General features: G+C 43.4%; 1 protein-coding gene across 1 annotated transcript in view; it reads right to left on the reverse strand.

Moving 5' to 3' along the window:
- The window catches only part of GPR116 (G protein-coupled receptor 116), a 70,933-nt gene that overhangs the window by 38,336 nt on the left and 10,041 nt on the right, over window positions 1-22,556 (reverse strand). Inside the window, exons 2-3 of the mRNA XM_008575970.1 lie at window positions 15,597-15,722; window positions 8,721-8,775 (exon numbers count right to left, since the gene is read on the reverse strand). Coding sequence (XP_008574192.1) covers window positions 8,721-8,775; window positions 15,597-15,698 — 157 coding nt within the window. The 5' untranslated portion in view covers window positions 15,699-15,722. The remainder of the gene's footprint in view (window positions 1-8,720; window positions 8,776-15,596; window positions 15,723-22,556) is intronic.

The raw sequence follows: 22,556 nt of genomic DNA on the forward strand, positions 1-22,556 counted from the left end.
ATGGGACAAGAATGGAGGAAGCAGGGAGAACTAGCAGGGAGGGAGACTGACAACAGTTCAGAAAATAAATGCCATGGTCCTGACTCACAGAAACAAGGCAGTGTGTTTCCCACCTTTCAGTTGACGTATGCATAGTCTAAGAGCTGAACCATGCACGGCTTGAAAATCTCCAGAAAAAGTCATCCAGTTAATTCCCTTTGCTCTCAGCCTATGCACAGAGTGTGTGCCCTCTGTTCTTTTTCTGTATTTCCAGTGTCCTGAATATGACAGGTGCTCAAAAAAAATTGACAAATTGGAACACAAAATAAAAAAGATTTTCAGCTCTTCATGGCTTTTCCAAATTGTCTCCAGATGGTTGAGTTGACTGGCTGGCACTCTAGAGGGACCTATTCCCCCAAACATAGTACTCCAGGCAGCCAAGACTATGTATATAGACAGTCTTGGAATTGTTCTTTCAAGTTCCCTATGTTACATCATGCGTGTGCCACCAGCTGTAAGCTTCCCAAGGGCAGGAACTATTGGTTTCCTTCACTTCTCATGGCCTTACTCACTCATCTGGCACAGAGCTTGTACGTGATGAATCATACATTCCCAATCAGTTCTTGTTAAACCTGTGACTCTTAGTCAAGTCACAGATTCACCTCTGTCACTGACAGAGTCTTTGACCCAGTCTTGGCTGGAAGCCATAAGCTCAGTTAGAAGTCAATGAAGAACCTTTGAAGAATAGGGAATTTTAACACAGATGCACTGAGAATATTTTATCTTGACAGTCAAATGAGAAAAAGATAAGTGAATACTTGCAAAACTATTACTTTAAACTAAGCCAGTTCTGAAAGTATGGTGTATATTTTACCATAAAATTGAAATTTTCTGTCTGTTTTCTAAAAGGGCAAAGAATTTTCTCATAACATTGTAAGGTTTGTTTTAAATGTTCCAGGGACTATCGATGTGAAACACTAAAACTGATGATTTATTATGAGACCTCCAATTATTAAATGTTTATTGCAGAAAGCTGAAATATTTGTTCACTGAGTGTTGTAAACTATGTTTGTCTTAGAAGGCTGATTTTACCCATCAACCTTGCTGAGAATTACTTCACTTTGGCATCATTCAAATTGCTGTAATTAACTCAAACTATAAAAAAGTCTGTGCAGATATTCTTAAAATTAGTAATGCATTTTAAGTTTTATTTTCTCCTTATAAAAATGTATTTACAAGTAAAATAAAATGGCTTTTAAAACCCAAAGTGGAATTTCAGTCTGTCATGATACTATGATGTTGCCTCGAATTTCGTGTTTTCTTTCCTATTCTCAAATGGCTCTGTGATGAAAACAAGCTTCCGGGAAGAACTGCTAATCATCATTTGTGGAATTTTTAACTCTGAACACATTTTGTTGCCCACTGGGAACATTTGCAAAGAGGGCAGCTACATGTTATTTCAAGGTCTGCCTTAGAGCACATTCTTTTTCCTGACAAGTAATGCAGCAATGTTTATATCCTCCAGAGGATTCATTATCTCCAGGGTCCTCTTTTCTGTGGCCCATTCACCCTCCTCCCATGAATGTAAGTAGGATTTCCTGGATGGCAGCTGCTTTTTAGATGAGTAAGATCAGTAACAATACCATATCACCCACTTCATCATCTGCATTGTTGCAACCCAGGGTCTGATCCCAGCATAATATCAGTGGCTGCCTGGGGTCATCTCTGGCCCTGAGCCCACCTTCCTGTGCTCTTCTCAGATGTTACTGTAGAACAAGTGCATACCTGGAAAGCACATGATGATTCCTGGATGTCATCATTCTCCATTAAAACCAAGGCAGTTCTTCTGCTCAGATTTTACAAGGAGCTGAGCCCTAAGCATAAAGTACTAAAAGGAAAGACTCCTGTGACTTTACCAAGTTCTAATCTGGGGGATCGTGCAACTGCCAATTTAACCTCAGCTTCTAAGGATCTCTTTCCTCATTCACATTTTATGTTCTTTAATGACTTCTAAAAGAGTTTCAGAGCAACCTTCAGCCTGAGCATCACCTCTCCCTGCAGACCAGTAAGGATGGGGGAACTCTAATAGAGAAGGAAATGCCTTTTCTTTGAGAACAGTCAATTCTTCAAAGCAGGCTCAAAAACACCACTGTAATTTAGTAGGCTATAGGCTTCAACCAGGGGGACCGAAGTAGAATCATGATGGGTTAGACCCAGAAGTCTAATTCCTGCCGATGGTTTTAATGATCAAGCAGGTTTGAGATCTAATGTCTTAATCCAAATGAAGAAACCGAGAAGGTAATCTTGGAGAGCTGATATTAGTACCTAGACTGTTTTGCTTTTGCTTTGCTTTTTGTTTTCAGACACCTCATGCTGCTGCTTCCATGGGGGCAGACAACTGGGTAGTCTACAAGCATATTTGGTTACCATATTTTCCCTCTTTTGTCTCGAGGGAGCTGATACTTGCTCATCCCCTCTCTCCACTGATCCTGAAAGGATCCAAGGTGATGATAATTAAAGTAACCATAACAATAGCAGCTGCCACTATTCTTCACCCAGTAGGTTCTAGGGCCACGAGGACAGTAGGCATAGTTCCGTTTTGCAGATGGCAAATGACCCATTGTCATTCACACTCATGGATTTTTACATTATGCCTTGGTAGATGCATTCCTTTATTATTTATTGACTTATTTGTAGTTTTATTACCTATTGAGTGCCTATGTCCCTGGCACTATGCCAGTTGCCAGGGACATAAGGTGAATAAAAGAAGAAAAGCTCTGTCTTCATGAGTCTTTCATCATGACGCTGAAGAAAAACAGTACTTTTAAATTTAACGTCAGGCAGTTCTATAGGGTGTGGAGAAAAATAAGGGAGGGCAAGGAAACAGAGTGATAGGGACAATAGGGGTGGTTGTTATTTTTTGTAGAAGGGTTAGAAAAGGCCTTTCTAAAGCACTCAACTGTGAGCAGAGACTCACATAAAGTGAGGGTGAACCAGGAAGACATCCAGAGAATATCAGTCTAGGGAGAGTAAATAAGTGTGGAAGCCCCGAGTCAGCACCCTTCTTGGCTTTCCAGAAAAATAGCAAGAAGACACCCCTCTGATTTGGGTCAGACCTTCTTGTCTGGAGCTTTGAACAAGTATCATGGTCCTAGGGGCAGGCAGAACACAGAGCTGCCGTTGCTGGGTTCTTTTCCCCCTAATTCTCCAGGTTGGGTGCACACCTGGCTTTAAGGCAGGTCGTCCAGATGCTCAGGTGTCAGCATGACACACAGAGGAGTCAGGTGAGAGGCACACTCTGCTCACTCCCCTCAGACAGGCCCAGAGTTTGAGGTCCGAAATGCCCTGACTGCCCCTCCCAAACCTGAGGACTTAAGAGCCTGGGAAAGTGACACTCTGTGTCCTGCTCCAGCTACAGATGATGCAGGAGGTGCAAAAGACGGTCCCCCACTTCTGTATGTGTGTCTTAGATGCCCTTCCACCCGACTCTGCTGCCTCTGTGCCATCTGATAGTTTAATGTATTTTCTTTTTCTCAGGCTCCTTTATCTCTGGTGTTGTTTGTTTGAATTTTTCTGGCTCACTGATGCACTGAGTGGAAGGTAGCAAATTCCAGGTGTCATCAGTGTCACAGACAGAGGCCTATCAGCAGGCCCAGGAGGCACAAAACAACGAGGATTTCCCTTCTGCTTTCCCATAAATCACTGCCAGCCACACAGCACTTATCTTAAAGAGACATTTCTGGAAAGTTGGCCACACACTGCAACAAGCAGCTGTGGGTCTTAATCACAGCTGTTTAAGCAAACAATTCTACTTTTGCCTGGCAACACTGATGGGAATGAAGGCTTCTTGCAGTCAGAGCCTAAGCAGATGCATAATTTAATCTGCCACCTGCAGAAGAATGAAGCTGCTGATTTCAACCAGGAGACATGAGGTTGCTGTGGTTTTCTCTTGACCAAAAGGGACAATGCTTTTTTTGTCACTGATGATTTGGCTCTCTTCTTTCTTCCCCTTGGTACCGTAGCTAGGAAATATCAAAAGATACCTATTCTTCTGTTGTTTCTGCATGTTCTAGAAGATGGCAATTCAGCAGCATTGTGTGTATTCTACTCTGCCATTGCTCAGTAGGATACCCTCACAGGATCCTGTTTTCCCTTTACGTTTCAGGGAGGTTGGTTCACACAGGGGAAAACCTCCAGAGCCCGAGGCTATGGCATACCTGGCAGGTGTGGATGGAGGAGAAGGTGGGCAGCACTGTGTATAAAACACTGGACTGTAGAGCTGGAGAAATGATCACCTCTTCTAGCTAGCTGTATACCCAAATCATCATATTTAGCCCCATATAAATTTTTAACCTAGTAAGATGAAGACAGACTTGTCAGTCCTCCTTACTCTACAAAGTTGCTCCAAGAACCATCAAATGGGACCTAATGGGTAAGAACCAGAAATGCATGCTGAAAACTACGACTCTTAACTCTGTGCCTGGACTTTGGATCCAGGGAGAACAGGGGTGGAATGTCCTCTTACCTGGGCGTGTTGTTTAAACTCTGAGCCACTCATTGCTCACCTGTATATTCGGAGTAATATCTTCTCGGCAGGATTGTTGTTAAGGATTTGGGATCGTATATAAAACCCCCTAGTAAAGTATCTGGCATATAGTAGCCAGTAGTAATAGTAATATGATAATAATAAATGTAATGATTATATTCTATGCAGATGTGTGCTGGCAGGACAAAGGCAACTAACACTATTTCGATCAGGTCTCATCTTTGAGATTGTTAAACAAACAAAGAAAAAAGAAAAATACTAATCGGAAATATTTTTAAAAAGTAAAACACTCTGAACATCAAGTGTCAAGCCTAAAAGCAACCACATGTACCAGCCAGAGAGCACGACGTCTTTCATCTCACTCCACCACCATCACTGCCTGCTTAGAGCCCTCAGTACCAGTGTTATCACAAGAAAGAGTACAGCCATGAAACCCCCCAAATCTGTTTCTCAACCTGGGAAAGGCACAGCATTTCCTGGACCAAGATCAAAAAGGGCCAGCACACCCAGACTGCCAGGTCTGCAGAAAGGTCAGGATTTCCTCACCGGCAGCCAGCAACCCAATCTGTAGGAACCTTGCTCTGACTAAATAGGTATGAACTTGGGAGCATGTCCAGTGCAGGGACTGGACCTCCTGGATCCCCCTCTCTTGTCATTTTTGTCTCCCACCAGTCACTCATTTTGAAGCCAAAGAAGAACCAATAGAGACTTGTCAGTGCCAGGCCCTAAAACACTCTTGCCAATCAAGCCGAGAAGCCTGGCATTGGGAACTTTGCAAATTGGTATTTGTGTAACTTCTGATCGATATGAAATGTCCACTTCCAGTCCTCTATGAAGATTCCCTTAAGGTTAAATTTTGAGCTTATCCAAGAACCTCCAAAATAAGCTGTTCTCTCTAACTCCATTCTCCCCAGAACAGTGTCCACGTTTGTGCAATCTTGGAGAGTCATATGGGTCATTGCTCTCCTTCAACCCACGTCACGCCCACCTCCAAGCCCTTAGGTTGCATTTCTCAAATGTCTTTGGCAAGCACTTTCTCTGCTTCTTTTCTGTGTCTGTGGTCAGGGCCACACCTCCACGCTACTGAGATTCCTAGCTGGCCTCCTGGGCACTCATTTCCTCATCTATTTAATTCTGCATAAACACCTCGGTAATCTTCACAGTCACTTCTCTGTGCCAGCCCCTCAGCTGGTCTAGAACCCACTTCCTGATGTGATCGCGACATAATTCCGTGAGCTGTGACCCATTCTTATTTCCCTCTGCTCCCCGACAGCTACTCTTCGCTCTCACAGGCAGCTCCACACTTATTCTTGCCTCGGGCCTCTGGGTTTTTGTGCAGGCTTCTCTTCCCTGACAGAGCTTTGAAAAAGTTTTCCCAAAATGCTAACTGCCATATCATGGGACTGGTACAGAACAACTTCTCTGTGCCAGGGATATATCATGCCCTTTCAAATGCAATATTGTTTTTATAAATAAATCAGTTGGCTTTGTTTTCAATTTTTTAAAAACTATTAAAAGAAAAAGTAAATAAGTTCCATACAATCCTATTAATATTTCAATAGTAATCTGTACATAACATTATTGAATTCCTTCAATGTGTGTGATACATATATTTATGATGTATATGACATATTTTATTATATTTATTATTAATATATTATATATACATATACATATATTAAGAGTCCATTGAGGCTATGTAACTGACTGAAGTCACTTGGGTGGAAGTCCATGGCATGCTGAGAATAAATATTTGAGTATTGATCCTACCTTGAATGCTGATTCTATCCCAAACTCTAAAGATTTGGTCCAGTGGCTCAAAAGGAAATTCCTGACCTAATTTTCTTTCTCTTGCAACATTTGTCTCCTTCTGGCATCAAGGTTTCAGAAAGGGAGATGTACATGCATGTAAAGGGGAATACCGTTCTGAAAATCAGAGCCCAGTCCTAACACACCAAGCAAAACACAGAATCTCTATGTGGCATCCTGCCGGGTATAACATTCCTATTAAACTATCTAAACTCTTTCACTATTTTCCTGGAGAGTCATGCTTTTAATTGCAACTTACATTCCCATTATCTGGGCCTAGCGCGTGGACATTTCTATGGCCATTTCTACTTCAATGATTTTGTAAAAGTATCAAGGCCAATCCATCTTCTGCAGGTGATGAGTTGATTCACTGGCACTTCCCAAATGAGCACAGAGGACCATATACAATGAACGGAAAACTGTTTTCATGGTGACTTATCCATGTCATGATTGTTTTTAATGAAAGCTTGCCTGGAAAAATTTTGGAATGTCAAATCTTTAGATGTAGAAGTGGTTTCCTCCACGAGTGCTAACCCCTCACGCTGTCGCATGGGTCATAAACTGCCAGGCTCAGAAGTGCTGGAAGACTTTACTTCTACAGCTGCGCAGTCACCAACCGCTCCTGGAGAAGCTGGCCGCCTGGGCCGAGGAAGACACCTGGAGCTGGAACTCACCCGCAGATACATTGACTTAAAAAATAAAAGTCTTTCAAAAATACCAAATGGACACATCTCTGGCTCTCTTCCTGTCACAGGGTGCAAGAGGGTCCAAGAGTTGTCAGGATGGGGTAGAGGTAGTGATAGTTGTTTTAGAGAACAGATCACAGGGGTGTGGCAGGCCACTTCAGGGAAGGAGGGAGAAAGGAAGAAGGGGACCCCACAGGGGTAACAAAATGAGAGAAAAAAACAAAAAAGAAAAAAGAAGAAGAAGACGGAAGGGGAGAGGAAGGGAGGGGGAACCAGCAGTGGCATAACCTCCCAGTGAGCATTTCAAGAGCTTAACAAAATCTGGTCAAATTCTCTTTTCAAGCCCTGGGCGACAGTCGGGCTGGGGACTGCATCGCGAAGAGCTCTAACACACTCCTCTCTCGTCTCTCCGCAGGGCAAGTTTCCTCTCTTTGGCAGCCTAGTGTCTCTTTTAGATCACTTGAAGAGATCAAGTCACAACATGCCTAAAGATGATTCAGTCATCATGTGATGGCTACGTTTTCCTGTCTAAAAGCTGGTACAGCCACTAGGCCAGCAGGCCCTTACCCACAGGAGCTCAGAAAGGGGCAGCTGTGACAGGGACGTGCACGCTCTTCGCTGGCTCACTCATTTATTGAGACAGGAACTGGGTGAGATGCCAGGCTACAGAGATGAAGAGGAGTCAAGGGGGCTGACATCTACTGGGGATGGCAAGTGAAATCACCATGACGCATTAGAACCAATGTCGTGACGTGGAAATTCATCAGGGGATAGGGACCCAGGAGAAGCAGGGGCTGACGGTCTGGAGAACTGAAGGGAGGTCTTACAGGGCAGAAGCCCATGTGACTTGAGACTTCAGTGGGAGTGCCCCAGACAAGCAAAGGGGGATGATGGCCGTGGCATCGATGGTGTGAAAGGGAGCAAAAGGAAGTCATGTGGGAAAAGCATGGAAGGCAGGTAAGACATGAGCAGGTGATTGGCTTTTAGCACCAAGGCAATGGGAAGTCCCTGAAGAGTTTGATGAAGGAAAATGACAGAATCCTATTTATGCTTTTGAAAGGTTGCTGCGGTGGAAGTGGGAGGGTCAGGTCCCAGGAAATCCAACCTACAGAGATGCACTGACTCCTGTGCAGAGTCCCACATCGGGACTGGACACTGAGGACCAGCAGGTCAGCGCTCACAGCTCTCCACCTGCCCCCAGGTCTCCAAAGGGCAAATTCTTATATTTCCAAACCACTTTGTTGGAGTTTAGTGGGAAAATTGGAGTGAGAAACAGAAGAGATGGACTTGAGGCTCATGGTTAAGTTGATCCACAAAACAAAGTGCTGAGTGTGAGAAGTTTTTTTAAAAAGTGGAGCAGGGGAGGCAAAGAAGTCTGCTGGGTCAGGTAGAGAAGCAGGCTTTTTGGTGGTACTGGAGGCACTGGAGGAGAGGGTGAAGTAAAACTTGGGGCTATAAAGAGTGGTGATGGTGAAAGGAGAGGAAAGGGGGATTGTAGTGGGTCGCTATGACCTACTTCCTGTCACTTGATAGAGTCAAGGGTGAAGTTCCTTTGTAATGACTTTCAGCAGTCGATCTGCACTATTTGACCCTGATGTGCTTGGAGACTGAATTATGTGGATCACAGTGTTTAAAAGAGTTGCAACGTAAGTCATTTGATTGGACATATAGAAGAGATTGCCAAACAAAAATTTATATACCTGCTCGTTTTTGCCTTAGTAGCTCTTTATCAGCAAGTTCATTTTCATGGAGAATCTGAAAGAAAAATTTAGAAAGTTGTCAATTAGTGTTAGAAGAGTCTTTTCACTATGGCTTTCGGCTCATGTACCCCTAAACATTAGAGCTGAGCTTAAGGCTGCAGATTTGAAGTTAGCACTATGTGACCAGTAGATGCCGGGCAAACGGAATGGAATGGTTGGGAAATTGAAGTGGAGTTGCCTTTGTAGTGTGACCTAGGAACTTATTTTTTGTAGACCAGTCTCTATATCCAGGAACTGAAGAAATCAACACATCTCAGTTTCCCAGAGTTCCTGCATTTTGTGTCCTGTTGAGAAATATAAATTGCAATGTTCTAAACTTGTTCTCTCTGCTGAAGACTTGAGCCCTGAGTCATTCTAATGACCTTTTAGACAAGTCTCACGACCTCTTCTCAGCACTCAGCCTATTCCCACCTCAATATTTCTGTGGTATTAGGGGTATTTAGCCATGTGCATGCTTAGAAATTATTTTTTACTCCTCTGGTCCTTTTTCTCCAAATGGTTCTATTCCTGGTTTTTGTGGTAGGAATTAAAGAGTCAGATTTAGATTCAGACTGCGTGAGAGCAAGGCTATTCCACTTACCATCTGGCTATGTGACCTCAGGGTAGCTACTTATCCTCACTGAGCCTCAGTTCTCTTTTCTGTAAAATGGGAATAATAGGAGTACCAACTTCATGGGATTGTTATGAGAACCAGGAGAACTACAATGTGGTATATAATAAGCTCTTAATAAATTTTTGTTATTATCATATAGTACAGTGGTTAAGAGAAAGGACTTTGAAGACACTGAGTTCAAATCCTACTTCACCATAAAATGGCTGCATGACCTTGAGCAAGTTGATTAACCTCTCTGTGCCTTAGTCCTTACCTATAGTATGAGGGTAAATATAGCCTACCTCACAAGGCTGCTATGAGGATCAAATGATTACTAGATGTAAACACCTGGTAATAATTTTAGTTCCGTAGTAAATGCTACTCAGGGGCATGGGACACCATGCTGTTCTGGGGCACCATTCACATGGACCCCTCTGTCTGCACACTGCTGCCTGGTTCATCTCTGTGAAGTTCATCTCCTTTCATCATGTAGCTTCTTTGTTGAAGAACTAGCATTAACCGGCTTTGCTGATGGGGTCACCAGCAGCTCCCCAGCTGGTAACCAGGCCTGCCCCCTATCTTGACCTGCAGGTTTTTCTGTGATGTGCTTCCCAACTCAAACTCCCTTCCAGGCTCAATTAAAGAGACTTCTTCACTCTTTGAAGTCTTCCTAGATAACCCCTGCCCACAGAGATGTGACCTTTACCATGAACTCTACACACCTATCACCACCACCTGAGACAGAGCTCATTCTAACATTACTGTATTTTTTAGTTACCTTACTTCACAACAATAACAAACATAACAATTCTTAGGACGCATTCAATACCCTGTGCCAGGAAAATCTAAGAGGTAAGTGCTGTTAATATCCATGTTTCACTGATGAGAAAACAGGTGCTGAGAGGTCAAATAATTTGCCTACGGTCATATAGCCTTTAATGGCAGAGCTGGGATTTGAACCCAGCTAGCCTGGCTCCAGAGGCTGCACCTGTCAACACAGGCATTAAGACACCTGATCAGAAGATACCTGGGGAACAGGATTTGCCTCAGGGAGCCAGTCTCCCTTTACCTAGCATCTTCCCCCTCTCTTCCTCTGTTACCTGCTCTTCCCCCCCCCCTCCTCTTAACAAATAGTTCCCTTGGCTGTCCCCCCTCCCCTTACTAAGTCACATTTTTAGAAAAAAACCCAGATGTCAGCCACATACAGCTCAGTGTGAGGTTTACATGTTCCTGCTGCCGTGAGGAGACACTGGTTGAGGAAAGCATTAAAGTCAGTTGAAAGTAGGGAGGGACTGTTTACCCGATCGTTTATAAATGTTCTTAAAGAAATAAACAGAGCAATGATGGATGGTGATTGGAATTTCAAAAGCCCAGTTGCTGCTTCATTTGCAGTGAGGTTATTCAGATGTACTTAAGTATGCAAGAACATAATACAGGAACAGAAGGGGCTACGTCAATGTATAGGGCTGGTTCCTGCCCAGCTTCCCCTGGAGCCTGCTTTGGCTCTGTGCCCAGGCAGAAGGAAGGTTCTTCCGAGCATCCCTGCCTCCACCCTCCTTGGGGCCTGGGGATGGAAGGGGGTGGCCACTGGGAAGCTTTTTCTGTCCACTCTTCATGGCTGTGGTTGTGGGACTCAGCCCAGGAGAAAGTGACTGCCAGTGGTCACCTTTGGGCAGCTCTCCCAGGTCCTGTTTTCATTCTCTCTTTTCCACTGTGACTAAAGAATTGAGGTCTTGATGCTGTCAGTTGTAGATTGGAATGCAGGCACATATCAATTCTCTAATGCAGAGCATTTCAATTCTTTGTGAGAATAAGGCTTACTTGCCTCCTCTTTCTTCAATCTGATTCAATAGGTCTGGGGCGAGGTGCATAATACTGCCTTTTCTAGCCAGCACATCCCTCGTGCTGGGAAGTGTCACTTTTTGAAGATTTCCTGAATCTTGATGGTGGACATCTGGAAGTTTCAGGCCACATCTTTACAAAGTGCTGCTTCCACAATCCTGTCACCTACTGCCTCTCTGTTGTCCAGCGAGGATTCTCAACTTCTTGGGAGAATAAGCTAAGTTTATTTTAAGTTCTGCTATCTTGGAGGCAATGGAGGAAAGAGCATCAGGACAATAAGATCTCTGGGAGCTGGCAGTGGGGGCAGGGGTGGTTGTGGTAAATAGTCTTGTCCATCCCAGATTTGAGCAGGTTTAAAGAGCTGAGCTACCAGGTCATAGGACCTGCATTTGAATAGAACAAATGCTGGAGTCACACCTCAAACTGACTCCCACCACCTCCACTCTTACTAGTTGCAAAAGTCATCGACTCCCTCTAAGCCTCAGTTTCTTACATTATGAAAAATAATATATGCTGAGGCACGTCAAGGGCTTGGTGGAGTCTCTGGCAGGGAAGTATGTCCTGCTGGCCTGGGGTGCACTGCGGACTGTCCTTGCCATCCTGAGTCCTCACGTCACCCCAATTTGGGAAATGGTGAGACTCTAGCACTTGCCTTTTCTCTTAGACTTGGGGTGTTGGGCAGAACTCATGAGGGAGCTTAGGTCCTGCCAGGGGCTTGCAATGCTCAACTGTGTATTTACTTCACACAGGCAGAGCTGCTGCTTGCATCTGCCTCTGCTGGTTCTGTGTGGAGGAACCAAGAGGAATGTCTGAGCCACAATGGCCAGCTCTGTCTGGGGGGATTTCCTGATGGCTGGGTGAGATGTCACCAATTCCAGGAAGTGCCCCACCTGTCGGACTTGATGACTTCACTAATAATTGCCTGGAGTGGGGGGTGAAGCATTCGGTCAAGAATGAGAGGTGGTTTTTTACATGTGGAAAAGGAAATCCCCCAGGAATGGGATGGCAAATAAGGCGGTCACCAAAGGCCCCAGCTGTCCTGAATCTCACCCCTCCTCGCCAGATCATAAGCACTTGGGCTCTGTGCTAGGCACTGTGCTAAGGACTGTGTATATGAGAACATGTAATCCTCATGGCAAACCAGTGAAGGAGATACTATTTATTGTCATTTTATGTAGAGAAAATAGGTTCAGGGAGATGAAGAAAACTTGATGATGTTTCCAAAGCTAGACAGGGTCAGAGCTGGTTTCAAACCCAGGACTGATGCAAGTTGAGGGTACAGCTCTGCCACTCCACGTGTGTCACTGGGGCCAAAGCATCGGCAGCCTGTCAGAAAGCCAACATCGTGGGCCCACCCCAGGCTGAATGAGCTGAAATCTGTATTTTAAGAAGTTCCCCAGGCAGATTCGTGTGCACACTGAAGTTTAAGAAGCACTGAGCTACATCATCACACTTTAAAAATCCGTCACCTTATATTTGTTCGATCAAGTTCACAGCAGCATTATTCACTACAGCGAATAGGTGGGAGTGACCCAAGCATCCATTGACTGATGAAGCAAATGTGGTAACGTACACGTGATGAAATATTGCTCAGCCTTAAAAAGGGAGGGAATTCTGTACGTGCTGCCACATGGCTGAACCTTGAGGACAATATGCTAAGTGAAATAAGCCAGATACAGAAAGACAAATAGTGTGTGATTCTACTTATATGAGGTATCTGGAGTAGTCACGTTCATAGAAACTGAAAGTAGAATGGTGGTTGTCAGGGGCTGGTGGACAGGGGAAATGGGGAGTTGTTTAATAGGTATAGAGCTTCAGTTTTGCAAGATGAAAAAGTTCTAGAGATCTATTGCACAACAATTTGAATATATTTAACACTACTGAACTGTATACTTAAAAAAGGTTTAAGACGTTTGTTGGGAAAACGGAATAATTTAATCAGGCCCCCTCGCCTCGGGCAGGTTGGGGGTGGTGCAGCATTCTTTGTGGGCAGGTTGTGTGTGGGCAGAGTTAGTGCACCTGCTCGGTGCCACCACCTTGGCTGGCGGCTGCCTCAGGTGGACGGATGCCCTCCGCACAACCATGCTTTCCAACCTACGGCTTCCAAGGAGCTATTTGCCCATTTCCTAGCTCATAGACCTGCGTGTGGAGGGTCTGGTGACCCAGCTTGGCATGGGAGGGGTCTGGTGACCAAGCCTGGCACGTTTAGGGTTTGTGACCCAGTCTGTGAATGGGTTTGAGGGGTCTGTGAGCTCCAGACCCAGCCCTAGCTCGACAATTGGCCCAGTTGGTGCAGGATTACCAGCAGGTAAAATAGCCTGACAACTGGTATGGTCGAGTAGCTTTACAATTGGCGCCACGAACAGGATAAGTAGCTCTGCAATCGGCTGTGTCGACAAAATTCCGACATTAGCAGAGCGCCACAATGTTACATTTTACATTATGTGTATTTTGCTACATTTTTTTTTAAAAAAAGCACATCACCACATGTTGCGCTTCAGATGGTAGCTGGTCTGCTGTGGGAGCTGGTGGCAGCGCAGGGCAGCATATTGTTAGGGAGGCTCAAGTGCCCCTCTCCAATGGGGGTCCTTGGCCTGTGGGTTGTATGAAATTATTATACCTTGAGGGGCAGATCAGCAAGAAAAAGTGGATTTTGGGGTGGGTGGGTGGTAAGAGCTTCCAGAAAGATGAAGTTCAAATTCCACCAGCAGCCCTAGGCAGTCACTGGCTTATTTCTTGACCAACTTATGCCACCAGGCAGATGGAGGGACTTTGCCAGGGCCGCCACTAGGAGGGCAGACCTGGCACAGTAGAAGAGCACTGCTGCTGCCACAAGCACACTAAGAAACTCCAGGAACAGAGACAGAGACAAAGCTAACCCCTGCTGAGATCAGCTCAAGCTCTGTTGGTTTTCTCCCCCCAGGCCTTAGGTAACCAGAGCTCTGCACCGATCACGGGAATTCACCAGAAGTGTATGTTTCCCTCTTCTGTTTACATGAGTAGGCTGCTGCATCTGATTGTACAGGTTGCACCCTCCTTACTGGAGCTTGGAGGAGGAGATATACCATGTATACCCCAAGTCATGACAGAAATAAAGAAAAGGGCAAAGATATCCTAGGTCAATGAAAGACCCAAAAATGGAAAGAAGAAAGTGCATAAAGTCATGAAACTAAATCCTGAAAGTAAGATCAAGCATTTTAAATATGATATCAACTGTTATAAATTATACACCCCTAATCAAAATCAAGGTTGCTCAGACTTGGTTTAAAATTAAAAAAAAATACATTCAAGTACATGTTTCTAAGAGAACCATTAAAGTGGTATAATGAAAGCTAAGAAAAAAATAAGGGGCATAGATCAGGCAAACACAAATACAAAAGCAGGACTGACAACTGGAATAGAAGACAAAGAATTAAATTAAAAAGTACCAAGCAGGACAAACAGAGACATTTTATAATGCTAAAATGTACCAATGGAGCTCTAACAACAGTGACAAGCCATAAAATAGAACTAAAATATCTAAAAAAGAAAAACAATAGAAAAATATTATTACGGTGAGAGAAATAATAACAGAAAATATTTACATAGCAATTATTATGTGCCAGGCACTGTTCTAAGGCATCTTATAAATATTAACTAACTTAACTTTCATAAGCATCCTAGGAAATCAGTACTACTATCATTGTTTTACAGATGAAAAAACTGTGACAAAGAGAGAATTGTATCAGTCTCCCCAAATTTCCCAGCCAATAACACACCCCATCTCTGGTGCATGAAGAAGCCTAAGGAAGAAATAATCCAATGATTCCCATAAGCGATAAGGAGGTACTTATCCCCCTCTTTACTAAGTTAAACTCCTATTGACTTTCTAAAGACAAAACAACCTGGATAATTTGTCAGCCAAGGTCTTAGAGGATATCTGTGGTCCCTCTAGCTACAACAATCTGTGGTTGTGACACCCACACAGAGATTAATGTCTTTTGAAATGTGTTCCAGCCTGATGCCCAAGTTAAAACAAATCCTTTGAGAACATGAGTTCTGCTCAATCCTCCAAATCTGCTGTGTTGTCATTGTTGCCAGTTTCCAAGTGGAAGCCTCAGGCCTGGAGGTTGCAATTTGTTAAAGAAGGAAGCCTGGGAGATCTCTCTTGAAGCTGCCTTGACGTTCCCTTGATCCCACCACTGATTTCAGAGTATTCCAAGTTTTATGTAGCCCAGTGAACATGCTAACGTCCATTTATGTTCACCCTCTGCCTCATTTGCAACATTTTCTCAAAGGCCCTACTATTTTTCTTTTTTTAAGAAGCATTTTTTGTCTGTGATATTCCCAAGAAGTCAGGGAAATGTGTCAGGGAAAATTACAGCAGACGTGAATTTACTCACCAAAGGATGATCAAGAGACTCTAAATTCAAGTTCAGTGTAGCTTTGGAAGAATAAATCACGATAAACACAAAGCACAAAGTGGTTCTCCTTGGGAATGTCATTTCTTCAAGTTTGAGTTGCTTTGCCTGAAATAGAAATATGATGGTTTAACGATAGGGAAATCTATTTATTAAACAAGGAAAGAGACCAGCAAGCCCTGTCTTCAAGGTCACACCACACAAGGACCTTTTCAGAAGAGAGGGGAAAGGAAGAGCGTAAAGGAATCAACTCTAGAGAACAACCTCTGCCCTAGATGCTGGGGTGAGGAAACGATGTCAGGAAGGTTGGGGCTTGCAGAGGGTGAGGATAGTGCCTGTAAATAGGACAAAGGCAGCACATGTTTGGGCATATTTTCTACATACATGGAAAAGGAGAGAGAGAGAAGGAAAGAGAAGGGAGAATAAGGAGAGGGAGAGAAAGCAAGAAAAAGGGCAAGACTGCTCAGTAAGAAATGCTTTTAACATTGCTACCCAGTGTATGAGATGCATGAACAAAAGGGTTCAGAGAGTACTTCTCACCCTTGCTACATACAATGTACTTTGATGTCTTCAATTCTTTTTTATTATATATTTTTTGCAGCTGGCCAATATGTGGATCTGAACCCTTGAACTTGTTATATAAACACCACACTCTAACCAACTGAGCTAACCAGACAGCCCTGATATTTTCAATTCTACCCTATTTTTTCTTTTAATTCTGACAGTACCCGTTATATTGACTTTATGATCCATATTAGTGGGCTACGACCCATTAGTATAAAAACTCCTTCACTTAGTATGAAAACTTAGCATAAAAATATAAGTTGTATTTTATAGTCTTATTTCATATTATAGTACATAATATAGGATATTAATATCATGATATATCCTAAGTAATGATTTTAAAAACTATCTGTTTATTATGCTAGTGATGAAAATGGAGCTTTCTGGTGGCCAAATTAAGCCCTGTTGCATTTAAAAAGGAGGACCACATGGATTAATCCCAACCCTACCACATCTGGGGACCAAGGCAGTCGACTTTGTGCAGACTCCTTTCCTTACTGGATTTTCTATGCCCATGTGTTGTTGTGAAAAGGACAGTAGACCAAGGGACAGAAGATAAAGGTTAGGATCCAGGATCCCTATAAACTGTGTCCTTGAGGAAGTCACTTATCATCCCTGAGTCCAGGTTTCCCCGTGTGTAAAGTGGAGATAACCATACCTCCCCTAACTCTCTCACCAAGTGTTCTGGGATTCAAATGAAATTAAAAGCCATGAAGAGCTCCAGAGGTGCAGGCTGCAATGATTATCATGTTGTCAGTGGAATCCAGAGGGCAACCAGCAGGAAGGGCAGGCCTTGGCTGAGGCATTGCAGGGAGTGCCAGGGAAGTACAGCCAGGAGAACACACTGATGATAGCCAAGATTTACACACCAGGCAGAATCGTATTTCAATCACCAGCTGCCGACTACTGCCTTTTTCTTTTCCCCAGTGGAAAAGAAAGGAAGCATAGGGCCCTGCAAAACTGACTGATTTTGCAAATCTGGCAGTAAAATACACTTTTAAAATTCTGCAACTCAATGGTTTTTAGGAAATGCTTTGCAATTTAGGTTATGGGAATAGATGTTTAAGACTAGATGCATTTGTTGTAAGGAAATCACAATAATGCATTCCTTAGTTCTCTATTAGAAGTTTTCCCTCCCTTATTGGAAGAAAGTGAGCTTTTGTGGGTATTAGACGGTTTGATTTAGCCTGCTGATAGCAACTGTTCCTGGAATGAATCTGGTATTTAGGAAGCAACTTAATGTTTTCAGAATCCAACTTAGTGTACTATACTCATTGGTTCCATATTGAGGCAGTAAATCAAGGGGATGAGCCGTAGTAACTGAATAATTAATGAGGCTCACTTATTATCTGAAACCCAAGGAGGGACTCAGGAACTATAGGAACTAGAGCTGGCTTCATGCTTTCTACCACTTTCCAAAATTGGCAATGCATCCTTTTTTGTTTGTTTGTTTCAATCAGAGTTAACAAGAATTACCAATGTCCCCAAATGGTCGTGTCTGGCCCTTTTGTATAGGCCATTGGCCAATACTGCCCCCATTTCTCCCTACTCCCCACCTCCCCTGAGATGATTCTTGATAAAATTGACATTCTTTTCTCTGTTGACTCATTTGTTGACAACAAAATCACAAGTCAAAAGAAACAGAGATGTAGGGACACCCCACTGTGTGGAGGGGAGCATTCTCTGGACACCAAACAAAGGTAAGGGGTCCTCCATGTGAAAGACAGGAGAATCCACCACTTTGAGGGGAGGTAATATCTAAAATATTTGACAACCACTATGGCACGGGCTTGGCCAGTGGGAACGGAGAGATCAGCTGAAGATCACTTCAGCTTTAGGGGTCACTGCTACATTTGGGGAGAGATCTGAAGATAAACTTTTCTTACCTACATCAATAATCTTGCACAAACCCTCCTGCTAACAGGTGCTCTCACCTGTGAAGAAGCCAGTGGAGACTGTTTAGCTTGGCTAATGAAAAAAAAAAAAAAAAAACAGCCATATTCATCCAGTTAAAAACCAAAAACCCGGAGTAGGATAACACACTACGTTTCTACATTCAAGGCAATGTATCTTTGGTAGGTCCTCCTTCACTGTAAATCCCCTAGAAGTTCATATTCACTCAAAAATCCCCGGAGTACAGGGGCAGATAAAGACCAAGAGACACAGAGAGCCAGAGGCAGAGAGAGAAAGAAAATGATCTGATGTCATTCCCAATCTCTTTCTTTCTTAAAATTAAAATCCTGCATACTCTCTACCAAAACTGACCAACCTGTATGAGCCAGCTGTATCTCAGAGAAAGCTGGGAAATAAGATCTAATACTCAGAATTGACCCTGTGCTGCTGAGCAATTTCCTGGTCTCCTCTGACTCTGTGTTCCTGTCTACAAAGTTTGAAGAGAGGAAGAAGAAAGTACACGCTGACCTCACATGCCAGGAATAAGTCATCGGGATTCTCAACAACACTGCATTTGGAGGATGAAGGGTCTGGGTTCCTCGAAGCGGTCAATAGTGACATTCTCTTGCAGAATGACTGTGCACCAGGATCCGTCATTGTGAAACTGGCCTGTTCTCTCGAATCTTAGAAACAACTAGTGCTTAAGATCGACTCCTCTCCTGAACTCATCAGCCCTGAACTATTCCAATTTTATTTTGAGTGGGGAGGTGGTGGGAAGAGGAGAGGAAGGTAACAGGGCTTGAGTGCCTTGCAAGGTTCAAAGCATGTTCACAAAATGGCCATATCTGTGAGGTCCGATGACGCAGTGTCACCATCAAATTGTGATTCCAAAATGCTTCTAAACAGGGCCGTAGTGGGATTCTTTCTGGAAATGATTTACTTCTAAGCTTTACACAGCTCTGCCTTCCCTTGTATTCTCATACCTTCCCCCTCCCCCAACAGATGAAAAAACTAAGGCCTAGCAAGGGCCACGTGTCACAGAGGCAGCTAGGGGCTGTCAGTCAACTCAAGTGACCAAACCATGATTCTTAAAATTCTAGCTAATAATATTGCCCTCCAGTCAGGTGAACCATTTATGATGATGACTATAGATCCCTGTCATTTACTGGGTACTCACTATGTCCCGGGCATAGTGCTGAGCTCTTTACAAAGAGTATATCATTAACCCTCTCCATGATCCCATGGCACTACAAATTATCCTGGCTTCTCATATAGGGAAATGGAAACCTAGAAGGTTGAGTAGCTCACTAAGGCCACACAGCTAATACGTGGGAGTGGCAACATTACAAACCAAGCAGTCTATTCCACCGGGAAATAGGTACCATTTGAGCTAAGAGATCCTCTTGGTGGGATATCAACAAGAATAAATGGAAAACTTTCTCTGTATGAACAATTGACCAGGCAACTGGTAACATGAGTTCTAGTTTCACTTTGCCACTAATTAGCTGTGTGATGCGGGGTAAGTCACTTCACCTCTCTGAGCCTCAGTTTTCTTATCAGCAAAGCCAGGGATTTGACTGCACTCAATGATTTCAAGACTGATGAGTAAGAGTTGGCCTCTGAAGATCCCATTTCTGTTCTAAGAGTCTAAAATTCATCACAGTTATTTCAACTCCAATGTAACCTCACTCGGGTTAACTCCTTAGCCTAACCATTACTATCTCCTGCGTCTACTGAACCCTCCTCTGACTTACTACATGGCCCGGGCCTTCACCGCCCTTCATGTGAGCCATGGTGATGGCTTCCATTCTCTTCTCTACTTTTCTCCCAAGTCACTCCCCTTTCAATTCCTCACTGCTTTCAGAATAAAGGCAGTCATTTTCACTGGTACTCACGGCTCTCCAGGGCCTGGATTTTGTTTTCAAGTGCAAGAATATTTAATAAGCATCTATCATATTTCCACTACCGAAGTGGGTTGCTTTTCATAATCTAAAATAGTGCAAGAGATTTTCCAGTGCTCATGCAAAAGTAAAAATACAAAAATAAATCTTTGAGAATTAATCTTGGAGGTGGAGAGGAGTAATTATAGTTGAATTATTTTTCAGTGTTTGGCGAAACCAAAATAATCCTGCCATTTATTTGCTTTGTTAATCTCCATATTTTCCTGTCCCTTGCCCCAGCACAATCACCATGTATTCAAATTCCATCCACACTTTTTTTTTAAATTTAATTTTATTTTGTCAATATACATTGTGATTGATTATTGTGGCCCATTACCAAAACCTCCATCTCTCCTCCCTGCCCCCCTCCTTCCCAACAATGTCCTTTCTGTTCGCTTGTTATATCAACTTCAAGGAATTGTAATTGTTATGTCTTCTTCCCTCCTCCACCCCCAGGTTGTTTGTGTATTTATTTATTTATTTTTAGCTCCCACAAATAAGTGAGAACATGTGATATTTCTCTTTCTGTGCCTGACTCGTTTCACTTAATATAATTCTCTCTAGGTCCATCCATGTCATTGCAAATGGCAGTATTTCATTCTTTTTTATAGCAGAGTAGTATTCCATTGTGTAGATGTACCACATTTTCTGTATCCACTCATCGGATGATGGACATTTGATGCCAGGTAAAAGGCTGTCTCTTAGGTGGAGGTTCCTAGATCTGTTCAGCTATACATAGTCCCTAATTCCCTGAACACATATACATGCCTAATCTAGGCCCTTAGCCTTCCTGCTTATGTTCTATTTATTGTTGTAAATATTCCATAGGTAAATCTATTTATACTCTTGCTCATCTAATCATTCACTGGACAAACACTTATAAGTGCCAGGTGTTCCACTAGGTGCAGAGAAGTAGCAGTAAACAAGACACTGGTCCCTGTCTCCATGGAGCTTAGAGTCTAATGGAGTAGATGCACATTATCAAAGAATCAATTACTCAGTTCACTGTTTAACTATGACTGTAAAAAATGCTACCAAGGAGAATAATCCTAATACTAATATTTGTTGAGCACTTATTATGTGCCAGGCACTGAACTGAGCACCGACTGTATGATATCATTTAATCTTTATGACAATCTCAATGAAGTGGTTCTAGTCTGATATCTAATTAATAGTATGAAATCAAATTAACTGAGGTACTGAGTGGTTAAATAATTTACCTGAGATTACACAGCTGGTAAGTGGCAGAGTCAGAATGCAAACCTAGGAAGTCTAACTCCAGAGGCCATCCTTTTAACCACTGTGCTGAAACTGTCTAAAACAGCATATAACAAATGACAAGATCTAGTCCTTGAGTTTTCTGGAATGTGTCCCAGGGGGAAGTATTTAATTTAATTGAGCTAAACCTGGAAGTATGAGTCGCAGTTAGCTAAAAACAAAAGGGGAGGGAGGTAGGAGGGGGGTAGAGGGTTCCAGGTGGAAGGAAGATCATGTGCAAAGGCCCTGAGGTGAGGAAAAAGCATGGCACATGCAAGGAGCTGCAGGCAGGCCAGAGAGGCTGGAACACCAAAAGGGAGCAGGAGACAGGTATGAAGTGGAGCTGCTGAGGTGAACAGAGGCTGGGTTAAGCAGACCTTGTAATTGCAACCATGGGATTGGGTAAGATTGATTAGGGAGGTGGTGGAGTGAGTAGAGAAGAAGGCATAACACCAAGTTCCACAGAATTCCAACAATCAGAGGTTCAGTTAAGCTTCCCTGGGATCCAAGGCATGGAGAAGGGGACCAGACACCCCTCCCACAACCAGGCACACCACACCAGTGCCTTGGGGCTGCCCAGAGATGCGAGGTATGGAGCCGGGGACCTGACACAACCCACATCCAGGCACACTGCCAGTGCCAAGGAGCATGCCAAAAACATCACCTCCATGTGGGTGGCCCACCACAGCCACCACAATACCGGCAGCTGTTGCAAAAGCAGCTAGATGCCACAACCACCACGCAGACAGTCCACCAACCACCAGAGTGCATTGACACAAGGAGAGTCACCAGCAGAGATAAAGAAAAGAAGTGAATGTCTCTCTCCACAAGGCCCATTTCAGAGTGACAGAAGAAGCATCTGCTCTATGACAATATTGGGGGACCTGATCACACCTCTCAGCATTGGACAAAGCATCTAGGCAACAAACCAACATAGTAACCATTGCTCTTTCAGAAGGAGAGAAGAAATCTAGGGTAATTAGAGGGGAGAGAGGGGGGAAGAGGGGGATAGGGAGAGATTGGACAAGGGACATAAAGAATAATTACGATTTGTAACAATATATATGCTAGTAATATTGATTTGATCAACATATCTCAATGTTGAACCCCCAAAAATGTATACTCAGTTTTGATTCAGTAAATAAAATAAAATTAAAATTAAAAAAAAAAAAAGGTCAGTTAAGAAAAATGACCAACAAAAGATGATTGGGAATGGGACCAGAGAGGCAGGAGGGAAACAAGGCTAGTGGAGAGTCATGCATGCCAGGGGAGGTTGAGTTTCAAGAAG

This window comes from Galeopterus variegatus, unplaced genomic scaffold (genome assembly GCF_000696425.1).
Source record: "Galeopterus variegatus unplaced genomic scaffold, G_variegatus-3.0.2 Scaffold1268, whole genome shotgun sequence".
NCBI lineage: Eukaryota > Metazoa > Chordata > Mammalia > Dermoptera > Cynocephalidae > Galeopterus > Galeopterus variegatus.